We start from the raw sequence: 24,284 nt of genomic DNA, 5'->3' as shown, positions 1-24,284 counted from the left end.
CCACCCGGCTAATTACAGCTCTGTCATCGACTGGTCTCTGCTCTGTATACTGTATTGTCATAGGGTTTTACTTTGTGTCCTGTTCACAGTAAAAAGAATTGTACTGTAAGCCAGCCACCAGAACGGGGCTCTGCGCTGTACGCCAGCCACCAGAATGGGGCTCTGCGCTTTACGCAAGCCTTCAGAACGGGGCTCTGCGCTGTACACCAGCCACCAGAACTGTGCTCTGCGCTATTAGCCAGCCTTTCCCGAATGGGGCTCTGTGCTGTACGCCAGCCACCAGAACGGGGCTCTGCGCTGTACGCCAGCCACCAGAACTGTGCTCTGCGCTATTAGCCAGCCTTTCCCGAACGGGGCTCTGTGCTGTACGCCAGCCACCAGAACGGGGCTCTGTGCTGTACGCCAGCCACCAGAACGGGGCTCTGCGCTGTACGCCAGCCACCAGAACGGGGCTCTGCGCTGTACGCCAGCCACCAGAACGGGGCTCTGCGCTGTACGCCAGCCACCAGAACGGGGCTCTGCGCTGTACGCCAGCCACCAGAACGGGGCTCTGCGCTGTACGCCAGCCACCAGAACGGGGCTCTGCGCTGTACGCCAGCCACCAGAACGGGGCTCTGCGCTGTACGCCAGCCACCAGAACGGGGCTCTGCACTGTACGCCAGCCACCAGAACGGGGTTCTGTGTTGTACGCCAGCCACCAGAACGGGGCTCTGCACTGTACGCCAGCCACCAGAACGGGGCTCTGCGCTGTACGCCAGCCACCAGAATGGGGCTCTGCGCTGTACGCCAGCCACCAGAACGGGGTTCTGTGTTGTACGCCAGCCACCAGAACGGGGCTCTGCGCTGTACGCCAGCCACCAGAACGGGGCTCTGTGTTGTACGCCAGCCACCAGAACGGGGCTCTGCACTGTACGCCAGCCACCAGAACGGATCTCTGTAACATCAAAACAAACATGTCATTGGACTAGAGAACATTTATCACAGTATTACTGAGCAGCTGTCACAATGTCTCACTTTGACTGAATGAAATTGTAGGGGGAAAAAATCAAATATGGCCCAGTATAAAGAACAAGCAGATTGTAACGCCCATGGGGTAGTAAATGTCAATGTTGCTGATCATTAAAAGGGTAAGAATGGGAAGGAAGTCACTTATTTATATTATCACTGTTCTACAATAGGCACTTATAAACTACAACTATAAACACCCCCCCCCCTCCCCCCCAACAAATGTCATTAATAAGGAGAGGTTTGGAAAACATACAGAACTTGCACAGGCAGAGCCGAGTTAGTAAGGATGCTGATGTAAGATCCAGGCCCAAAGGCACAATAGGTCCGTCATTATTTTCATTGTCCGGCCTGATCGCCTACAGGTAGACGCATCTTATGGATGACACTGCTGCTGCGGGGTGCATGTGCTATCTGCCCTGTAGGCCAGTTTATCCTTACAATTGTGCATAATAATACTTATATTTGGCATAGTAACCCAGGTGAATGTGGTATTAAATAGCGGAGTGTTCACACTGCATTGCAAGTAATTATTATAACGAAAAAGCTGTATCTGCAAGCCAGTGGAACCCCGCAGCCTGCAGGACAGTGGAACCCCGCAGCCTGCAGGACAGCGGAACCCCGGGTGTAAAGCACTATTGGCTGCATGCGGAGTATTGGCTTCTAGTATATGAGCCCCTGAGCCGGAGCCTCTTACATGACTGAGCAGCTGCAGCAGAGACTCGGAGGATGCGGATCAGCGTATACTCGGCGCTCCCGGCCATACACATGGGATGAGAGGCTCTGTCCCCTGTACTCATACTGAACGTGTGCAACTGGAATCACCTCCACCGTCTTACGCTGTGTGAGAAACACAAGGGCATTAGAACAGGGTCACCTTATAGAAGAGAATAGTTACGAGACTGTACGGCTGTTCTGTAGCACGTCGCCCTACAGTACCCTGACAAAATCCAAACCCATCACCAACCATGGTCAAGCTCCTGTTTCAGAAATCAGTGCTACTGTAAGTCAATGCTCCTGCTCTGCCACTAAATAAAGTATCTAGCACCATCTTGTGGCAGTCTGTGGTAATGCAGACCTATAAATATTTAGCCTACGGTCTTTTCAATCAGAAATAAGTGTTAAGTCATTTATTTAGATATCACGTAAGACACTTACCTAATTATAGGTATATGCATACAGTGTTGCCTCGTAAAACTACTTTAGTATTCTGTTTTATATCTAAACATAGATATCCATTCATTAAATTAGTACTTTGGCGTAAATTGAAGTGGATGATGTGGGTGGGTTGATCTTGTGTCTTGCACCCCCTCACCTGTACACTTCTTGTGCATTGACACCCTTGAGCAACCTCTCCAAAATAAGGGTATGCAAAGTGCAAAAAATGTGCTCTCTAAATACGCAAGGTGTCAGTTTTCCCAGAAGAAACTGTGCAAATGTTACCTCCATGAGTTACGCCACTGGCTGAATCACACAACAGCCTCCTGGCGGCATTGTATATTATGGACATAACGGGTGTTCCCACGCCTATTATAGGTAACTGAGTGCTACAGCCTCTGAACACTGCAGGAAATCTCAAAATTGATGTAAAGTAAAATAAACACTTGTCGGAAAGGGTCTATCCGCTTACATTAGTTTTTGAACTAAACACTTCAAAGCATTTATAATAGGTTGTAGAAGCACATGCGAAATGCTTTGTAGTAACAATGAAGGATGAAAGGCTTTAGGGATGAAAAACATTTAAAAACTTATCGGTTTCACTTAAGTAGACCTGAGCTCTTATGTAATAAGCCTGTGGGATGCAGGAACTGGCACGATTTTGGCGAGCCAGCCGGTATATTTAAAGGGACAATGATTTAACCAACCACCTTCAAAATATGAAAACAACAAAGGAGCCAAATAGATTTAACAGATATCATTGTAACTACAGGTTGGCTAGACTGGCAAATGTCCAGGGGCCCACAAGGTCAAGGGGTCCATCCAGGCTCCAGCATCCGAGCTAATATTGCACCAAGTTGCTCTTATAATAATTACCAGGTGAACCGGTGTCAGGGAGCATTAGAGGTGAGCGAACTTGGCTTTGCCTGAGCGTCAAGTCATTTGAATGACTCAGACGGATCGTTGGGCCCGATGAAGAAATTCAATTTGTGTTTTGTTTCTAGTCTAAATAATGCAAGTTCTGATAACATTGATCCAATCAGCAAATTGCAGACATTTAACCAATTAGCTCTGCGCTAATCTGCAGCACACCACGGAGGCGGCTGGGAAGGGGCGGATAGGGAGCTGCAGCAGAGAACATTTGCTGTACCTGCCTCAGGATGTGACACGAGGAGCCGCAAGATTTGCTGTGATCTTGGAACACGGTTTCAAAGGCGTTCGCTGTCCCCGGGGACTCTGCAAGTGCGGCTGGAGGGGGAACCTGCAATGATGCACCACAAGAGATTATCAGATCTGTACAGAAATGCAATATAGACACCAGGATGCATCTAATACCCGTCTGCCTGGGGGATATGGTAACCCTCCGAGGGGTTGAGGGTGGGGATTTCTGGCAGCTGTGGCCTAGTACTGAGAGTTTAAGGTGGCTTCTTCCAGCCTAACACCCAATAGTGCCGGGTTTTTCCCAAATCTCTGATCCTAAGTGGATGAAAACAAATGAATTGACAAGCGTGGCTTATCAGAAAACAAGCGCTGCCATTTTGGCCTGGTTGTGTGAATCGTGGTGATGGTGTATTGAATTATGCGCTTGTGGAGTTTTTGTTGTTGTTGTTCTGTTTTACATGGGGTCAGGGATTATTTTGTCCCAGTGTTGTTTTTTTAAATATTCCATAGTTACTATGTAGCGCCTAAGCGTCTGTTTTTTTACAAACCTAGTCACTCATTTGGGGGTAGATGTATTGAAAGTATGGAAAGAGATAAAGTGGAGAGAGATGAAGTAACAGCCAATCAGTGCCTGGCCCCATGGAGATGCTTTTCCATCCGATGCTGGGATTACCATAGTTGCTATCACTGCACGCTACTTACTGATGGCTTGTGTCTGCACTCCTGATTAGGGATAGCCATCGACCGCCGATTATTCCAAATCATTAATGGTGAATACTTTTGCCATTGTGGGGAAGAACCAGGTGGTTTCCTGCCATCGATGGTACACAGCCACCCAATGGGTTTTTTTTTCCTCTCTCTTTTACAAGGTCACTAGACACAGAGTACAGCTCCGCCCTCCGACACCCACAAAGCCCTGCCCTCATGTTCTGATTGGCCCACAAGCCAGTCAGTAAAAGAACAGAGATGATCATCGGTTGATCATCCATTGCACAGTTTGCAACCATTGATGGTCACTTGCCATTTCACCATTGGTGGTTTCACCATTCACACCAGCATACCATCGATGGTTAAACCTGCGACTGGTTTACAGGTAACGGCTGGGTGCCGCCGCAAGGCATGTTATAATGGTGGCAATGCGGCCGCTATTTGATGTTCCCCTTCCCATGGCGATTCCTGCCTGTGTGTTGTTGCGTTTGTTGTACAATTTGTGCAATACTAACAGATACCTCTTGGATGAGTGCCGCAGTCATCCAATCAGAGCCTTCCTCTTATTCTAACCACGGTGTCCGAGCTAAGAGATTTCAAATTATTCTCTGATGACTGCCCCCGACAAGAAGTATATTACAGGAGATGGCGACATTAAAATAATATATATTTATATATAATCGGAGGGGGGGATCCAATTAAATTTATAAGGCGAAAGCCGTGGGCGTTTCACGATGATAGATTTACGATAAGATTGTTCGGATCAATAACCCGTTTAGCTTGCGCAATGATGGGTAGTACGTGGGCTTATAGAATTATTGACAATACCCTTCGAGAAAGACCTATTTACGATCGTATAGTCCACATTACAATAAAGTTTACAGCTCTAGCTGAAGGGTTATGGAGCAGAACGCTCGGGCTGTGATGTTAGAGGGATGCGGATTATTTAAAATAACGTCTGTTATTGTAAAAGGTTTATCTTCTGCATGGAGATGAAGGGCACAGAAGAAATGGAAGCCTCTTACAGTATATACAGAGCAAGCTACATACAAATGAATATGGAGAGTTGGTTATTCACATCCGTCGTAAGCTGGGACCAAAGGACTGAGGAAATTGTGTGATCCTGTTTGTGGACCCTGTTCTGACCTCTCTGCCTGGACCTGACAACTCCAGTTACTCTGCCAATCCTATTTCTGGATTCACTTTTGTGGTTTAGCGGAAATTGACCCATCCTGTCTGGTGTCCACGTCTCTGGCTCCAGGCTCTGACCTGACTGCATGATACACCCCCAAACCTGCCTCAGTCTTGTCTCGTGTCCACTTCTCTGGCTTCAGGCTCTGACCTGACGGCAAGATACACCCCCGTACCTGCCTCAGTCCTGTCTGGTGTCCACGTCTCTGGCTCCACGCTCTGACCTGACTGCATGATACACCCCCGAACCTGCCTCAGTCCTGTCTGGTGTCCACGTCTCTGGCTCCAGGCTCTGACCTGACTGCATGATACACCCCCAAACCTGCCTCAGTCCTGTCTCGTGTCCACTTCTCTGGCTTCAGGCTCTGACCTGACGGCAAGATACACCCCCGTACCTGCCTCAGTCCTGTCTGGTGTCCACGTCTCTGGCTCCACGCTCTGACCTGACTGCAAGATTCACCCCCATACCTGCCTCAGTCCTGTCTGGTGTCCACGTCTCTGGTTTCAGGCTCTGACCTGACTGCAAGATACACCCCCTAACCTTACTCAGTCCTGTCTGGTGTCCACGTCTCTGGCTCCAGGCTCTGACCTGACTGCAAGATACACCCCCGAACCTGCCTCAGTCCTGTCTGGTGTCCACGTCTCTGGTTCCAGGCTCTGACCTGACTGCAAGATTCACCCCCATACCTGCCTCAGTCCTGTCTGGTGTCCACGTCTCTGGTTCCAGGCTCTGACCTGACTGCAAGATTCACCCCCATACCTGCCTCAGTCCTGTCTGGTGTCCACGTCTCTGGTTCCAGGCTCTGACCTGACTGCAAGATACACCCCCGAAGCTGCCTCAGTCCTGTCTGGTGTCCACGTCTCTGGCTCCAGGCTCTGACCAGACTGCAAGATACACCCCCTGAACCTGCCTCAGTCCTGTCTTGTGTCCACGTCTCTGGCTCCAGGCTCTGACCTGACTGCAAGATACACCCCTGAACCTGCCTCAGTCCTGTCTGGTGTCCACGTCTCTGGCTCCAGGGTCTGTCCTGACTACAAGATACACCCCCAAACCTGCCTCAGTCCTGTCTGGTGTCCACGTCTCTGGCTCCAGGCTCTGACCTGACTGCAATATACACCCCCGAACCTGCCTCAGTCCTGTCTGGTGTCCACGTCTCTGGTTCCAGGCTCTGACCTGACTGCAAGATTCACCCCCATACCTGCCTCAGTCCTGTCTGGTGTCCACGTCTCTGGTTCCAGGCTCTGACCTGACTGCAAGATACACCCCCGAACCTGCCTCAGTCCTGTCTGGTGTCCACGTCTCTGGCTCCAGGCTCTGACCTGACTGCAAGATACACCCCCGTACCTGCCTCAGTCCTGTCTGGTGTCCACGTCTCTGGCTCCAGGTTCTGACCTGACAGCAAGATACACCCACGTACCTGCCTCAGTCCTGTCTGGTGTCCACGTCTCTGGCTCCAGGCTCTGACCTGACAGCAAGATACACCCCCGAACCTGCCTCAGTCCTGTCTGGTGTCCACGTCTCTGGCTCCAGGCTCTGACCTGACTACAAGATACACCCCCTAACCTGCCTCAGTCCTGTCTGGTGTCCACGTCTCTGGCTCCAGGCTCTGACCTGACTGCAAGATACACCCCCGTACCTGCCTCAGTCCTGTCTGGTGTCCACGTCTCTGGCTCCACGCTCTGACCTGACTGCAAGATTCACCCCCATACCTGCCTCAGTCCTGTCTGGTGTCCACGTCTCTGGTTCCAGGCTCTGACCTGACTGCAAGATTCATCCCCATACCTGCCTCAGTCCTGTCTGGTGTCCACGTCTCTGGTTTCAGGCTCTGACCTGACTGCAAGATACACCCCCTAACCTTACTCAGTCCTGTCTGGTGTCCACGTCTCTGGCTCCAGGCTCTGACCTGACTGCATGATACACCCCCAAACCTGCCTCAGTCCTGTCTGGTGTCCACGTCTCTGGCTCCAGGCTCTGACCTGACTGCAAGATACACCCCCGTACCTGCCTCAGTCCTGTCTGGTGTCCACGTCTCTGGCTCCACGCTCTGACCTGACTGCAAGATTCACCCCCGAACCTGCCTCAGTCCTGTCTGGTGTCCACGTCTCTGGCTCCAGGCTCTGACCTGACTACAAGATACACCCCCTAACCTGCCTCAGTCCTGTCTGGTGTCCACGTCTCTGGCTCCAGGCTCTGACCTGACTGCATGATACACCCCCAAACCTGCCTCAGTCCTGTCTGGTGTCCACGTCTCTGGCTCCAGGCTCTGACCTGACTGCAAGATACACCCCCGTACCTGCCTCAGTCCTGTCTGGTGTCCACGTCTCTGGCTCCAGGGTCTGACATGATGGCAAGATACACCCTCAAACCTGCCTCAGTCCTGTCTGGTGTCCACGTCTCTGGCTCCAGGCTCTGACCTGACTGCATGATACACCCCCGTACCTGCCTCAGTCCTGTCTGGTGTCCACGTCTCTGGCTCCAGGCTCTGACCTGATTACAATATACACCCCCAAACCTGCCTCAGTCCTGTCTGGTGTCCACGTCTCTGGCTCCAGGCTCTGACCTGACTGCAAGATACACCCCCGTACCTGCCTCAGTCCTGTCTGGTGTCCACGTCTCTGGCTCCAGGGTCTGACATGATGGTAAGATACACCCTCAAACCTGCCTCAGTCCTGTCTGGTGTCCACGTCTCTGGCTCCAGGCTCTGACCTGGCAGCAAGATACACCCCCGTACCTGCCTCAGTCCTGTCTGGTGTCCACGTCTCTGGCTCCAGGCTCTGACCTGACTGCAAGATACACCCCTGAACCTGCCTCAGTCCTGTCTGGTGTCCACTTCTCTGGCTCCAGGCTCTGACCTGACTACAAGATACACCCCCTAACCTGCCTCAGTCCTGTCTGGTGTCCACGTCTCTGGCTCCAGGCTCTGACCTGGCAGCAAGATACACCCCTGAACCTGCCTCAGTCCTGTCTGGGCTCCTCTAGGCTACTTTTTCTAGCTGCACATATACTGTAGAGTTATTTCTTTTTTGTTATCTGTATTTCCAGCACTTTGGGGCACATTTAACAACAAGTGATATTCTTGTTAACACTTGTTATGAATGATAAATGGTGCTCCAGCCAATCAGCTCCTGTCAGTTTTGAACCACATGACAGTTAGGAGCTGATTGGCTGGAGCACCATTTATCATACGCAGTACTATTTTTTCTGGAAAAATCGGTTAGGAACTACGGGTTTTCAGCAAATGCCCCAAAACGAGGTTGAGCGAGTCCACTTACCGCCACCCCGTCATCCTTTAAAACCACCTCCCCGGTGACCTTCTGGAGGAGATTGAGGGGGAAACTGGGCTCCAGGGCTGGGGGTTTAGAGAGGAACTCGGACTGTAGCGTCTTCCTGTAATAACAATATAATGTGTTATAGACCCCCAAATCCCAACAATGCCCGATAGATAGATAGATAGATAGATAGATAGATAGATAGATAGATAGATATGAGATAGATACATACATACATACATACATACATACATACATAGACCGACCTCAACTCTTGTCCACATCTTAGCATCTATGTACTATAGAGTCACACAGTAATTCTCTCTGTACACATAATAGATTTGGAATCTGTCCCATGAATGACCTTCCCAGACATGTGGGGGCTGAGCAGCCCAGACAGTGACCATATACAGTGTATACAGTACGCTAATATAATATACACCAGCTCCTAATCCCTCATACACACATACACTGTGACTGCCAAATAAACACAGACAGTTAATATATATATATATATATATATATATATATATATATATATATACATACACACACACACACACACACACACACACACACACACACACACAGTATATATTTATTAACACCTCATCAGAGGCTTTCCTAATATCGCTGACAGACCTGCTGCTCTGACTGAAGGAGAAAGTGTTTATAAGATGGAGGAAGCATCACCCAGGGGGGACATTACGGAAAAGTGGTGCACATGCAAAATGTGCTGTAACCATGGCAACCAACCTGATGCAAATGGCCATTTCCCCAGTACAGGAGGAACAATAGCACAAACATGTGACTAGTCACCTCTCAGCTGTATGACAATGCAATGATGTGTTTTATATGTGGTGTAATACATTACTACACACAGCTACCGTTCAGGGTTTGTGATTCAGCTAAACACTGTAATATTTACTATTATTACCCTGGTATAACAACTGTCCCCTCCTCCCCTGTATAGCTCGGCTACATCTCCCAATATTGCCACAGAAGAGCTGACGGAGGCAGAGACCACTGCAGTCCTCCAGGAGGGGTGACCCCAGGCTTGAAGCCTAAGTGACGGCGGGCTGGTGGTCTTTATACTAGAGATGAGCGCCGGAAATTTTTCGGGTTTTGTGTTTTGGTTTTGGGTTCGGTTCCGCGGCCGTGTTTTGGGTTCGACCGCGTTTTGGCAAAACCTCACCGAATTTTTTTTGTCGGATTCGGGTGTGTTTTGGATTCGGGTGTTTTTTTCCAAAAAACCTAAAAAACAGCTTAAATCATAGAATTTGGCGGTCATTTTGATCCCAAAGTATTATTAACCTCAAAAACCATAATTTCCACTCATTTTCAGTCTATTCTGAATACCTCACACCTCACAATATTATTTTTAGTCCTAAAATTTGCACCGAGGTCGCTGTGTGAGTAAGATAAGCGACCCTAGTGGCCGACACAAACACCGGGCCCATCTAGGAGTGGCACTGCAGTGTCACGCAGGATGGCCCTTCCAAAAAACCCTCCCCAAACAGCACATGACGCAAAGAAAAAAAGAGGCGCAATGAGGTAGCTGTGTGAGTAAGATTAGCGACCCTAGTGGCCGACACAAACACCGGGCCCATCTAGGAGTGGCACTGCAGTGTCACGCAGGATGTCCCTTCCAAAAAACCCTCCCCAAACAGCACATGACGCAAAGAAAAAAAGAGGCGCAATGAGGTAGCTGTGTGAGTAAGATAAGCGACCCTAGTGGCCGACACAAACACCGGGCCCATCTAGGAGTGTCACTGCAGTGTCACGCAGGATGTCCCTTCCAAAAAACCCTCCCCAAACAGCACATGACGCAAAGAAAAAAAGAGGCGCAATGAGGTAGCTGTGTGAGTAAGATAAGCGACCCTAGTGGCCGACACAAACACCGGGCTCATCTAGGAGTGGCACTGCAGTGTCACGCAGGATGTCCCTTCCAAAAAACCCTCCCCAAACAGCACATGACGCAAAGAAAAAGAAAAGAAAAAAGAGGTGCAAGATGGAATTGTCCTTGGGCCCTCCCACCCACCCTTATGTTGTATAAACAGGACATGCACACTTTAACCAACCCATCATTTCAGTGACAGGGTCTGCCACACGACTGTGACTGATATGACGGGTTGGTTTGGACCCCCACCAAAAAAGAAGCAATTAATCTCTCCTTGCACAAACTGGCTCTACAGAGGCAAGATGTCCACCTCATCATCATCCTCCGATATATCACCGTGTACATCCCCCTCCTCACAGATTATCAATTCGTCCCCACTGGAATCCACCATCTCAGCTCCCTGTGTACTTTGTGGAGGCAATTGCTGCTGGTCAATGTCTCCACGGAGGAATTGATTATAATTCATTTTAATGAACATCATCTTCTCCACATTTTCTGGATGTAACCTCGTACGCCGATTGCTGACAAGGTGAGCGGCGGCACTAAACACTCTTTCGGAGTACACACTTGTGGGAGGGCAACTTAGGTAGAATAAAGCCAGTTTGTGCAAGGGCCTCCAAATTGCCTCTTTTTCCTGCCAGTATAAGTACGGACTGTGTGACGTGCCTACTTGGATGCGGTCACTCATATAATCCTCCACCATTCTTTCAATGGTGAGAGAATCATATGCAGTGACAGTAGACGACATGTCCGTAATCGTTGTCAGGTCCTTCAGTCCGGACCAGATGTCAGCATCAGCAGTCGCTCCAGACTGCCCTGCATCACCGCCAGCGGGTGGGCTCGGAATTCTGAGCCTTTTCCTCGCACCCCCAGTTGCGGGAGAATGTGAAGGAGGAGATGTTGTTGACAGGTCGCGTTCCGCTTGACTTGACAATTTACTCACCAGCAGGTGTTTGAACCCCAGCAGACTTGTGTCTGCCGGAAAGAGAGATCCAAGGTAGGCTTTAAATCTAGGATCGAGCACGGTGGCCAAAATGTAGTGCTCTGATTTCAACAGATTGACCACCCGTGAATCCTTGCTAAGCGAATTAAGGGCTCCATCCACAAGTCCCACATGCCTAGCGGAATCGCTCCGTGTTAGCTCCTCCTTCAATGTCTCCAGCTTCTTCTGCAAAAGCCTGATGAGGGGAATGACCTGACTCAGGCTGGCAGTGTCTGAACTGACTTCACGTGTGGCAAGTTCAAAGGGCATCAGAACCTTGCACAACGTTTAAATCATTCTCCACTGCGCTTGAGACAGGTGCATCCCACCTCCTATATCGTGCTCAATTGTATAGGCTTGAATGGCCTTTTGCTGCTCCTCCAACCTCTGAAGCATATACAGGGTTGAATTCCACCTCGTTACCACTTCTTGCTTCAGATGATGGCAGGGCAGGTTCAGTAGTTTTTGGTGGTGCTCCAGTTTTCTGTACGTGGTGCCTGTACGCCGAAAGTGTCCTGCAATTCTTCGGGCCACCGACAGCATCTCTTGCACGCCCCTGTCGTTTTTTAAAAAATTCTGCACCACCAAATTCAAGGTATGTGCAAAACATGGGACGTGCTGGAATTGGCCCAGATTTAATGCACACACAATATTGCTGGCGTTGTCCGATGCCACAAATCCACAGGAGAGTCCAATTGGGGTAAGCCATTCCGCGATGATCTTCCTCAGTTGCCGTAAGAGGTTTTCAGCTGTGTGCGTATTCTGGAAACCGGTGATACAAAGCGTAGCCTGCCTAGGAAAGAGTTGGCGTTTGCGAGATGCTGCTACTGGTGCCGCCGCTGCTGTTCTTGCGGCGGGAGTCCATACATCTACCCAGTGGGCTGTCACAGTCATATAGTCCTGACCCTGCCCTGCTCCACTTGTCCACATGTCCGTGGTTAAGTGGACATTGGGTACAGCTGCATTTTTTAGGACACTGGTGACTCTTTTTCTGAGGTCTGTGTACATTTTCGGTATCGCCTGCCTAGAGAAATGGAACCTAGATGGTATTTGGTACCGGGGACACAGTACCTCCAACAAGTCTCTAGTTGGCTCTGCAGTAATGATGGATACCGGAACCACGTTTCTCACCACCCAGGATGTCAAGGCCTCAGTTATCCGCTTTGCAGTAGGATGACTGCTGTGATATTTCATCTTCCTCGCAAAGGACTGTTGGACAGTCAATTGCTTGGTGGAAGTAGTAAAAGTGGTCTTACGACTTCCCCTCTGGGATGACCATCGACTCCCAGCAGCAACAACAGCAGCGCCAGCAGCAGTAGGCGTTACACGCAAGGATGCATCGGAGGAATCCCAGGCAGGAGAGGACTCGTCAGAATTGCCAGTGACATGGCCTGCAGGACTATTGGCATTCCTGGGGAAGGAGGAAATTGACACTGAGGGAGTTGGTGGGGTGGTTTGCGTGAGCTTGGTTACAAGAGGAAGGGATTTACTGGTCAGTGGACTGCTTCCGCTGTCGGCCCAAGTTTTTGAACTTGTCACTGACTTATTATGAATGCGCTGCAGGTGACGTATAAGGGAGGATGTTCCAAGGTGGTTAACGTCCTTACCCCTACTTATTACAGCTTGACAAAGGGAACACACGGCTTGACACCTGTTGTCCGCATTTCTGGTGAAATACTTCCACACCGAAGAGCTGATTTTTTTGGTATTTTCACCAGGCATGTCAACGGCCATATTCCTACCACGGACAACAGGTGTCTCCCCGGGTGCCTGACTTAAACAAACCACCTCACCATCAGAATCCTCCTGGTCAATTTCCTCCCCAGCGCCAGCAACACCCATATCCTCCTCATCCTGGTGTACTTCAACACTGACATCTTCAATCTGACTATCAGGAACTGGACTGCGGGTGCTCCTTCCATCACTTGCAGGGGGCGTGCAAATGGTGGAAGGCGCATGCTCTTCACGTCCAGTGTTGGGAAGGTCAGGCATCGCAACCGACACAACTGGAGTCGGACTCTCCTTGTGGATTTGGGATTTCGAAGAACGCACAGTTCTTTGCGGTGCTACTGCTTTTGCCAGCTTTAGTCTTTTCATTTTTCTAGCGAGAGGCTGAGTGCTTCCATCCTCATGTGAAGCTGAACCACTAGCCATGAACATAGGCCAGGGCCTCAGCCGTTCCTTGCCACTCCGTGTGGTAAATGGCATATTGGCAAGTTTACGCTTCTCCTCCGACAATTTTATTTTAGGTTTTGGAGTCCTTTTTTTACTGATATTTGGTGTTTTGGATTTGACATGCTCTGTACTATGACATTGGGCATCGGCCTTGGCAGACGACGTTGCTGGCATTTCATCGTCTCGGCCATGACTAGTGGCAGCAGCTTCAGCACGAGGTGGAAGTGGATCTTGATCTTTCCCTAATTTTGGAACCTCAACATTTTTGTTCTCCATATTTTAATAGGCACAACTAAAAGGCACCTCAGGTAAACAATGGAGATGGATGGATTGGATACTAGTATACAATTATGGACGGGCTGCCGAGTGCCGACACAGAGGTAGCCACAGCCGTGAACTACCGCACTGTACTGTGTCTGCTGCTAATATATAGACTGGTTGATAAAGAGATAGTATACTCGTAACTAGTATGTATGTATAAAGAAAGAAAAAAAAAACACGGTTAGGTGGTATATACAATTATGGACGGGCTGCCGAGTGCCGACACAGAGGTAGCCACAGCCGTGAACTACCGCACTGTACTGTGTCTGCTGCTAATATAGACTGGTTGATAAAGAGATAGTATACTCGTAACTAGTATGTATGTATAAAGAAAGAAAAAAAAACCACGGTTAGGTGGTATATACAATTATGGACGGGCTGCCGAGTGCCGACACAGAGGTAGCCACAGCCGTGAACTACCGCACTGTACTGTGTCTGCTGCTAATATATAGACTGGTTGATAAAGAGATAGTATACTCGTAACTAGTATGTATGTATAAAGAAAGAAAAAAAAACCACGGTTAGGTGGTATATACAATTATGGACGGGCTGCCGAGTGCCGACACAGAGGTAGCCACAGCCGTGAACTACCGCACTGTACTGTGTCTGCTGCTAATATAGACTGGTTGATAAAGAGATAGTATACTCGTAACTAGTATGACTATAAAGAAAGAAAAAAAAACCACGGTTAGGTGGTATATACAATTATGGACGGGCTGCCGAGTGCCGACACAGAGGTAGCCACAGCCGTGAACTACCGCACTGTACTGTGTCTGCTGCTAATATATAGACTGGTTGATAAAGAGATAGTATACTCGTAACTAGTATGTATGTATAAAGAAAGAAAAAAAAACCACGGTTAGGTGGTATATACAATTATGGACGGGCTGCCGAGTGCCGACACAGAGGTAGCCACAGCCGTGAACTACCGCACTGTACTGTGTCTGCTGCTAATATAGACTGGTTGATAAAGAGATAGTATACTCGTAACTAGTATGTATGTATAAAGAAAGAAAAAAAAACCACGGTTAGGTGGTATATACAATTATGGACGGGCTGCCGAGTGCCGACACAGAGGTAGCCACAGCCGTGAACTACCGCACTGTACTGTGTCTGCTGCTAATATATAGACTGGTTGATAAAGAGATAGTATACTCGTAACTAGTATGTATGTATAAAGAAAGAAAAAAAAACCACGGTTAGGTGGTATATACAATTATGGACGGGCTGCCGAGTGCCGACACAGAGGTAGCCACAGCCGTGAACTACCGCACTGTACTGTGTCTGCTGCTAATATAGACTGGTTGATAAAGAGATAGTATACTCGTAACTAGTATGACTATAAAGAAAGAAAAAAAAACCACGGTTAGGTGGTATATACAATTATGGACGGGCTGCCGAGTGCCGACACAGAGGTAGCCACAGCCGTGAACTACCGCACTGTACTGTGTCTGCTGCTAATATATAGACTGGTTGATAAAGAGATAGTATACTCGTAACTAGTATGTATGTATAAAGAAAGAAAAAAAAACCACGGTTAGGTGGTATATACAATTATGGACGGGCTGCCGAGTGCCGACACAGAGGTAGCCACAGCCGTGAACTACCGCACTGTACTGTGTCTGCTGCTAATATAGACTGGTTGATAAAGAGATAGTATACTCGTAACTAGTATGTATGTATAAAGAAAGAAAAAAAAACCACGGTTAGGTGGTATATACAATTATGGACGGGCTGCCGAGTGCCGACACAGAGGTAGCCACAGCCGTGAACTACCGCACTGTACTGTGTCTGCTGCTAATATATAGACTGGTTGATAAAGAGATAGTATACTCGTAACTAGTATGTATGTATAAAGAAAGAAAAAAAAACCACGGTTAGGTGGTATATACAATTATGGACGGGCTGCCGAGTGCCGACACAGAGGTAGCCACAGCCGTGAACTACCGCACTGTACTGTGTCTGCTGCTAATATATAGACTGGTTGATAAAGAGATAGTATACTCGTAACTAGTATGTATGTATAAAGAAAGAAAAAAAAACCACGGTTAGGTGGTATATACAATTATGGACGGGCTGCCGAGTGCCGACACAGAGGTAGCCACAGCCGTGAACTACCGCACTGTACTGTGTCTGCTGCTAATATAGACTGGTTGATAAAGAGATAGTATACTCGTAACTAGTATGTATGTATAAAGAAAGAAAAAAAACCACGGTTAGGTGGTATATACAATTATGGACGGGCTGCCGAGTGCCGACACAGAGGTAGCCACAGCCGTGAACTACCGCACTGTACTGTGTCTGCTGCTAATATATAGACTGGTTGATAAAGAGATAGTATACTCGTAACTAGTATGTATGTATAAAGAAAGAAAAAAAAAACCACGGTTAGGTGGTATATACAATTATGGACGGGCTGCCGAGTGCCGACACAGAGGTAGCCACAGCCGTGAACTACCGCACTGTACTGTGTCTGCTGCTAATATATAGACTGGTTGATAAAGAGATAGTATACTCGTAACTAGTATGTATGTATAAAGAAAGAAAAAAAAACCACGGTTAGGTGGTATATACAATTATGGACGGGCTGCCGAGTGCCGACACAGAGGTAGCCACAGCCGTGAACTACCGCACTGTACTGTGTCTGCTGCTAATATAGACTGGTTGATAAAGAGATAGTATACTCGTAACTAGTATGTATGTATAAAGAAAGAAAAAAAAACCACGGTTAGGTGGTATATACAATTATGGACGGGCTGCCGAGTGCCGACACAGAGGTAGCCACAGCCGTGAACTACCGCACTGTACTGTGTCTGCTGCTAATATAGACTGGTTGATAAAGAGATAGTATACTCGTAACTAGTATGACTATAAAGAAAGAAAAAAAAACCACGGTTAGGTGGTATATACAATTATGGACGGGCTGCCGAGTGCCGACACAGAGGTAGCCACAGCCGTGAACTACCGCACTGTACTGTGTCTGCTGCTAATATAGACTGGTTGATAAAGAGATAGTATACTACTAATATTATATATACTGGTGGTCAGGTCACTGGTCACTAGTCACACTGGCAGTGGCACTCCTGCAGCAAAAGTGTGCACTGTTTAATTTTAATATAATATTATGTACTCCTGGCTCCTGCTATAACCTATAACTGGCACTGCAGTGCTCCCCAGTCTCCCCCACAATTATAAGCTGTGTGAGCTGAGCACAGTCAGATATATATATACATTGATGCAGCACACTGGGCTGAGCAGTGCACACAGATATGGTATGTGACTGAGTCACTGTGTGTATCGTTTTTTTCAGGCAGAGAACGGATATATTAAATAAAACAAACAACTGCACTGCTGGTGGTCACTGTGGTCGTCAGTCACTAAACTCTGCACTCTCTTCTACAGTATCACAGCCTCAGGTCAATCTCTCTCTCTCTCTCTCAACCCTAATCTAAATGGTGAGGACGCCAGCCACGTCCTCTCCCTATCAATCTCAATGCACGTGTGAAAATGGCGGCGACGCGCGGCTCCTTATATAGAATCCGAGTCTCGCGAGAATCCGACAGCGTCATGATGACGTTCGGGCGCGCTCGGGTTAACCGAGCAAGGCGGGAGGATCCGAGTCTGCTCGGACCCGTGAAAAAAACATGAAGTTCGTGCGGGTTCGGATTCAGAGAAACCGAACCCGCTCATCTCTACTTTATACCCTGTTTAGATGGAAATATTCCCATTTTCTATTTACTCGGCTAATAAAATAAGTTTAATTCCCCTCAAGAAGAATGATTTGGTGAAGAATCTCTGTGCGCTTGCATTTCATTGGTGCCCAGACCTGGAAATGTTTGCGCCTTGGGGTCAGCTTAAGGGCCACATGGGCCTGCAGCATAATATCATTAAGGGTGTATTGCGAGAAGCGGAGGTGTGGTCAGTGCAGTGTGGGTGTGGCCAGTGCTGTGTGGGTGTGGCCAGACCCGTGTGGGTGTGTACACCCCTTACACCATCAGCCCCAAATGTCCCCTGTTCCCAGAGTGTGATGGGAGTGTCAGGTCTCCCTAACAAACTGCAGAAGGGGACTACTCCTTACTAACGAATACTTTGCACACACATCCCGTGACCCGTCTGCTGTATGTTAATGAGAGGTGCTCACCAGGTGACGTTCAGCTGCTGGTAATGGAGCAGTTTGCCCTCGCCTTTGCACAAGGCGCACACTCGTCTGCCCCGTCCGGAACATTTGCTGCACCTGAAAGTAAAAAAAAACAAAGACACCTGCGTTTGATTAGTCTGCATTTTTTTGGTCCTGTTTTTAACTTTGACATTGCACACAGAATTTATCCGGCCCCATTTTCTAATCTGAGGTGCGGACATGCAGGAGCGTGCTTCAACGGCCGGGGGAGAAGTGTCCAAATAGCACTTTGCGGGCAATTAATTGCTTTATTTAGTGCAAAGTGGATATATGCTTTCTGCAATGTTCCCCATCTTACCATTGTCTCTGTGGGTTGGTGCTAATGATGGGAGTAGCCAAAAAAAAACATTGTTGCTAAGTAACAGTCACATTGCAGTTACTGACAGCTGGGCCCAGATTTATCAAGCTTTGTAGAGTGATAAATAGCACCTTGCTATTTATCACTCTCCAAGGTTTGATAAATGGGAGCCTTGGTTTGATCTCTGACCCCCACTCACTCCTGCCAGCGTCAGTGATGTCATCACCTGAGATCTCCGACTCTTACTGAGCATGTCAGAGAAAGGACGGATTATGTAGAACTATTATATAGATATTTACAGATTGCCTGGTGCACTCTGCCCATAGGACATTACATAGGCAGGTGCTGCTTGAGAAGAAAAAGTGAACAGAAGGCGCTCAGTATATTCGGGTCACTCACCTTCTCCGGCCTCTACCGGAACACGCATGGCACCTCTTGTTTCTGGGTCTCTGGCGGCTGCTGCTGCTGGAGCAGCGGCATCTGAACTGTGGACACACAGAGAGATGCAGAAGACAGAGACAAGGAATGGGGGGGGGGGGTGAGAGGGGGGGGGGAGAGGGGCATTCATCTACTTACCTGGCCCGAGCCCCCACATCCAGTGCACTTACATCGCTTCCGGCCCTGACACTTGTGACACACCTGCGGAAATATAGGTCAAGGTCACCAACATATCACTCCTAGTGGCCTCTCAGCATAGCATGGTAGACATCCACAATTGTTTTATATTTATTATAATTACTAAGAAAATGCCAAGAACATAACAAAGGTAAATAGTATAGGGGCTGTTGTCCTTAAGAGCTTACGATCCATCCATCTTCATTTAATGGCGTAATTCAAAAGAAAAGAATACTGACCTATCCCCCACTGACCCCTACCATGTCCCCGCTGTATAACGCAGATTTTCCGCTCACCTTTAGCGCTGCGGAATGAGGAAGAGGACATTTCTTTGAACCTTCATGAAACACTTTTGGAGTTTGGACGACAACGTCCCATAGCTGCAGAGGGTCCCCTCTGTCCGGCCCGTCGATTCTCTGTCCTACAGATACCAAGAATTAGAACACAGCGACTCTACCGTTATCACCTTTCCGCAGCATGATGTTGTGCCTCCGGTACTCACCGGTATACGGTTTGCATGTCTTTTCCAGATGTCGGGTTTCAGTGAAGCTCTCCAGCCGATACTGCGAATAAAGACAGAACACACAGACACAGAGTCACGGGGTCGTATTGTCCCAGACACGGGGGTCAGGTAAATGGACGATCCTGATATCACGCCCAGATCGCAGTGTATATGCAATTCTTGATAAATGGGCAGCAAAATCTTCTGATGTGCCGCCATTTAACTGGACACTACTACTATATTGTGTGCATCTGATGCAGGCTTGGACTGGCCCATTGGGGTAAAGGGGAAACCCCCGGTGGGCCCTACTGCCTGGGGGGCCCTCCTCCTGCTCTAAGGATCAGGTTCCAGACTGTGCACTTGAATTATACATCATACATATGTTACCTTATACTGGACTGTGGTGTATTTTCTATACACCATAGTCCAGCATTGCTGTTATTAATCTGGTACATTATCATGCCTGCAGCAGCTGAATTTACTGTATATATTTATGAAAGGGCCCAGACGTTGCACTCTCTAATGGTTAGTCAAACCAATGAGGTGGCAGGCCACACCCCCTCTGCGGACTGGCCACACCCCTAACATGGGCCCCTACCACTGCATTCCCACGGTGGGCCCTGCATGCCCCAGTCCGACACTGTAATTGTGTAATGAAATATTGTATGGATTGTGCATATTGGCTCTTGCTGATTGGTAAATGTAAAGCTGAAATTTACATAGTGCAATATATAGGAGGAGGAGAGTCTCCCATCGAGTCCCAGCACCGAAGTCCCAGGCACAGGCAGTCGCTGTAGGAATCCTGGAATATTTAACATAAAAAGCTCCAGACCTACCTGAAACGTCACTTACCCTATACAGGGGCATCTGTGTCATCGCCTTGATCACCAGCTCCTCTCCGGCCGACCTCTTCCTGCAGCACTTAGAGGACACGTGTCGCTGTAGCGCATCCCTGGCCATGTCCTCCGTGATCACCGCATTGCTGGACGCGGACAGAAGTGAAGTATTAATATTACTGATCATTTCCAGGGTATCTCATGTGACAGCAGTGCCAGCGGCTTAGCCAGGGCAAATTCTGAGCTCCCCCCCCCCCCATCTAATAAAGTACCAATCAGCTCCTAGCTGTCATTTTTCAAACACAGCCTGTACCGTGGCAAGTAGACGCTGCTTAGTTATTACTTTCTCTCCACGCTTTTCCCAATCTCCCCCCTATGCTTCTCACCTGTATGACCGACGGGCGCTGTCCTCTGGACCACCTTGCGCAGGGTCATCGCTGCTCCTTCCTGTTCAGTGGACAACACAGACAACGTATGTTTGTCGGTTTTCAAAAGTCACCAACAACTCAGAAAGTCTTCCAGATACCGACATCAGTAATCCAGCCCACCAGACAGAGTCTCATTTTTTATTTTAACAGTTCCAGCCCGTTAGGATTATAGTACAGGTATACAACAGATGTAAAATCCGTGAATACACAAACAATAGTAGCAGCTGCGACCAGGCGTCGGATACAACCATATGACAGACATGAGAAGAGGAGACCGGATAAAAGAACGTTACAGATGATATATGGAGACATTCTGGATAGTGGTACAGGTTGAGTATCCCTTATCCAAAATGCTTGGGACCAGAGGTATTTTGGATATGGGATTTTTCCGTATTTTGGAATAATTGCATACCATAATGAGATATCAAGGTGATGGGACCTAAGTCTAAGCACAGAATGCATTTATGTTACATTTACACCTTACACACACAGCCTGAAGGTCATTTTAGCCAATATTTTTAATAACTTTGTGCATTAAACAAAGTGTGTCTACATTCACACAATTCATTTATGTTTCATATACACCTTATACACACAGCCTGAAGGTCATTTAATACAATATTTTTAATAACTTTGTGTATTAAACAAAGTTTGTGTACATTGAGCCATCAGAAAACAAAGGTTTCACTATCTCAGTCTCACTCAAAAAAGTCCGTATTTCGGAATATTCCGTATTTCGGAATATTTGGATATGGGATACTTAACCTGTAATACAGTTGCCTGCATACTTTTACAAACCAATACCAATTCTTATTGTAGAGGTTATCAGCTGATTTTCATTACACACACACACACACACAACCCATAAGCAATGAACACAATTGCACTAAAATAACACACAAATACCATATCAGCAGCAGTACTTCGATGTTTAATAGTTAACGTTCCCGACTAATGGGAATATTGTAACTGCCCACAGTGCTATGCTGTAGCTTATATTTATGGAGGGGTAATCGGCACACATGCTGAGACTTATAGTTCCACACCAACAGGAGAAAATCCAAGCCTAGCTGCTAGGTATAATTTTATAGAATGCACTTTATAAATGTCAACGTCTCCACTCTTTTCACTGCTCCATGAACAGACCCCTTAATGTTCTGAATTACTTGGCAAACACCAACATAGAGTAAGTTTCATTCCTAGATTACTCTTAGTGAGTAGCATTTGGTCTATTGTGGGACCGATCCCCAGCGCCTCCTAGCCGAGCAGAATATATCAGAGGCACATAGGCAGAATTCTGATAATGCCCATGGCACATAAATTAGGATTAGTTTGGCCACAAATCTACCTGGCTCCATCCCCGTGGTCCCAAGGTCACTTCCAGGAGATCAGAGATGGATAAAGTGGTCCTGAGGCAGCTCCATGTCTGGAAGAAGTTCCACCAGCAGAGTAAATACGCACAGACATTGTACTGGGGGCAGATGCGATGGACAACCTTGCTACAGGTAGCTGGCTGTGTATGGAGAGCGCTGTACAGAATCGCTGGTTACACTGTAACAATGCCCAGGGGGAATAACAGCGCAATAAAACATTGGCTGGCACGGCTAGATGGCAACTTTCAGGTGATGGATGAGATTAGAGAAGATCCCTTGGGACAGACAGACAATGGGCTGCTGACTCAGCGGACGTTAGTGTAGAGTATGGCCGGTGGATGATAAGGAGCCCTTAGCATCGCCCTTTAAAAGAGAAACACGGAGCATTGGGGATGGATTGTTTTCACGCACTTCATGGACTATAAATAGACCATCTCAGAACTAGTCCATTGTTAGGCAAAGTTGCTTTCATTGACTATAAACAGAAGGCGACGTCAGAGGTTCAGACATTGAATATAGTGTAACCTTTCTAACATTTTACATAAAAAAATAAATTTTATATATATATATATATATATATATATATATATGGTATATAAGGATCCGACATTTCAGTATTCAATTTGCAGCCAAATCCGACAGATTTTGGCTGTTTCCGACAATGTTAATCCAACTTTTTTAAAGTCATATTGACATTGTAGGAAACGGGGCTAAAATCTGTCAAATTTGTCCGCTAATCCAACAAAACACGTGTATCCGCGGCTAATCCGCCGATCCACGTGTTTTCCAACAAGTCGGAATTTCTGACTTGTCGGATCAACGCCAGTTCGATTGAATAGGTCGAATCTGGATTCTACCTTAAAATGTCGGAAACTGCTGTTTTTCCGACAAGTCGTGAATTCCGACTTGAACTGAATAGACCCCAATACATATAATAAAAGGTGGAAGGTTATCACCTTCCATATAAGTGGAAGGTGAAAACTAGAGATGAGTGGTTCGGAATTTTTAAGAAATCTGAACCACTCTAAACTTCCAGGATCCGAGGTAGTCGAGCAAGGGCTTGGATCTGCCCCGGCTGCCTCAGATCACGACCAGAGGTGAAACCATGACATCCCGCTGTCGGATCTCACGGTTTCGGCTCGGGCGCCAGTTTCAAAGTCCCTTTAAGTCAATGAGCTGTATGCTGATTGGCTGAGAGTCGTCTATCATGGCTCTCAGCCAATCAGCGTGTCCCCATAGACTTTAAGGGGACTACATGGAGGCCAACACCGCGCAAATGAGAACGCCGCACTAAGGATACTGCCGAAAGTCCTATGCTGATGATTACCCCTGCGCTGCTGGCACCCCCACATCACCATCACTGCCGGCACCCCCACACCACCATCACTGCCGGCACCCCAGCAGTACGGACACTGCCGGCAACCCCACTCTGAGGACACTGCCTGCACCCATGCAGTGAGGACACCCCTGGCACCCTGCACTGCCAACACAGCCAGCAGTACCGACACCGCCAGCACCACCGGCAACCCCACACTGAGGACTATGCCAGCACCCCTACACTGCCAACACTCCCGCACTGAGGACATCGCTGGCATCCCCTGTCACAGAAAGTGCACTATTGGTGTATCTGCCCTGCACTATGGGGCTAATTCAGACCTGATTGTAGCTGTGCAAAATTTTGTACGGCTACGATCAGCCACCCTGACATGCGGGGGGACGCCCACACAGGAATAGTCCGCCCCTCATGTCTAGCCCTCCCCCAGCCACACCCGCCAACTAAGTCCCTACATGCGTAGCATTGCTTTCGCTGGTAGCCGACTTTTTGCCGCAGCCCAACCCCCGCACGGACCAGGCACGCCTGCACTGCCTGTACCGTGCCCACAAAACGGCGGCCGAATGCCGCCGGCCCGCCCCTTCCTGCCAGCAAATGCTTCTGCCTATCAATCAGGCAGAGGCAATCGCTGGGCTGAGATGCTGATCGTATCTCTGGCATTCACATACGCACTGCGGCGCCTGCACAGATCAGACCTGATCGCCTGCTGTGCTAAAACGCACAGCAGCGATCAGGTCTGAATTAGCCCCAATATCCGACCCACACTGTATTCCGCCCTATGGGGGTGATTCCGAGTTAATAGCTCGCTAGCAGTTTTTAGCAGCCGTGCAAACGCTATGCCGCCTACCACT

At 48.2% G+C, this 24,284-nt stretch overlaps 1 protein-coding gene across 1 annotated transcript; it reads right to left on the bottom strand.

The window, feature by feature from the left end:
- Positions 1–1,206: 1,206 nt before the first annotated feature.
- On the bottom strand, positions 1,207–22,253 carry SSUH2 (ssu-2 homolog). The gene is made up of 11 exons (XM_063941281.1): positions 22,076–22,253; positions 20,686–20,746; positions 20,316–20,445; positions 19,464–19,524; positions 19,258–19,382; positions 18,923–18,985; positions 18,746–18,831; positions 18,013–18,105; positions 8,497–8,611; positions 3,314–3,424; positions 1,207–1,845 (listed from the first exon to the last, which is right to left on the bottom strand). The coding sequence occupies exons 1-11, from the start codon at positions 22,083–22,085 to the stop codon at positions 1,699–1,701; spliced, it is 1,002 nt and encodes a 333-aa protein (XP_063797351.1). The 5' UTR covers positions 22,086–22,253; the 3' UTR covers positions 1,207–1,698.
- Positions 22,254–24,284: the final 2,031 nt, after the last annotated feature.

This window comes from Pseudophryne corroboree, chromosome 9 (genome assembly GCF_028390025.1).
Source record: "Pseudophryne corroboree isolate aPseCor3 chromosome 9, aPseCor3.hap2, whole genome shotgun sequence".
Taxonomy (NCBI): Eukaryota; Metazoa; Chordata; class Amphibia; order Anura; family Myobatrachidae; genus Pseudophryne; species Pseudophryne corroboree.
Note: the sequence above shows the minus strand (reverse complement) of the source record. Positions and strands in the feature narration are given on the sequence as shown.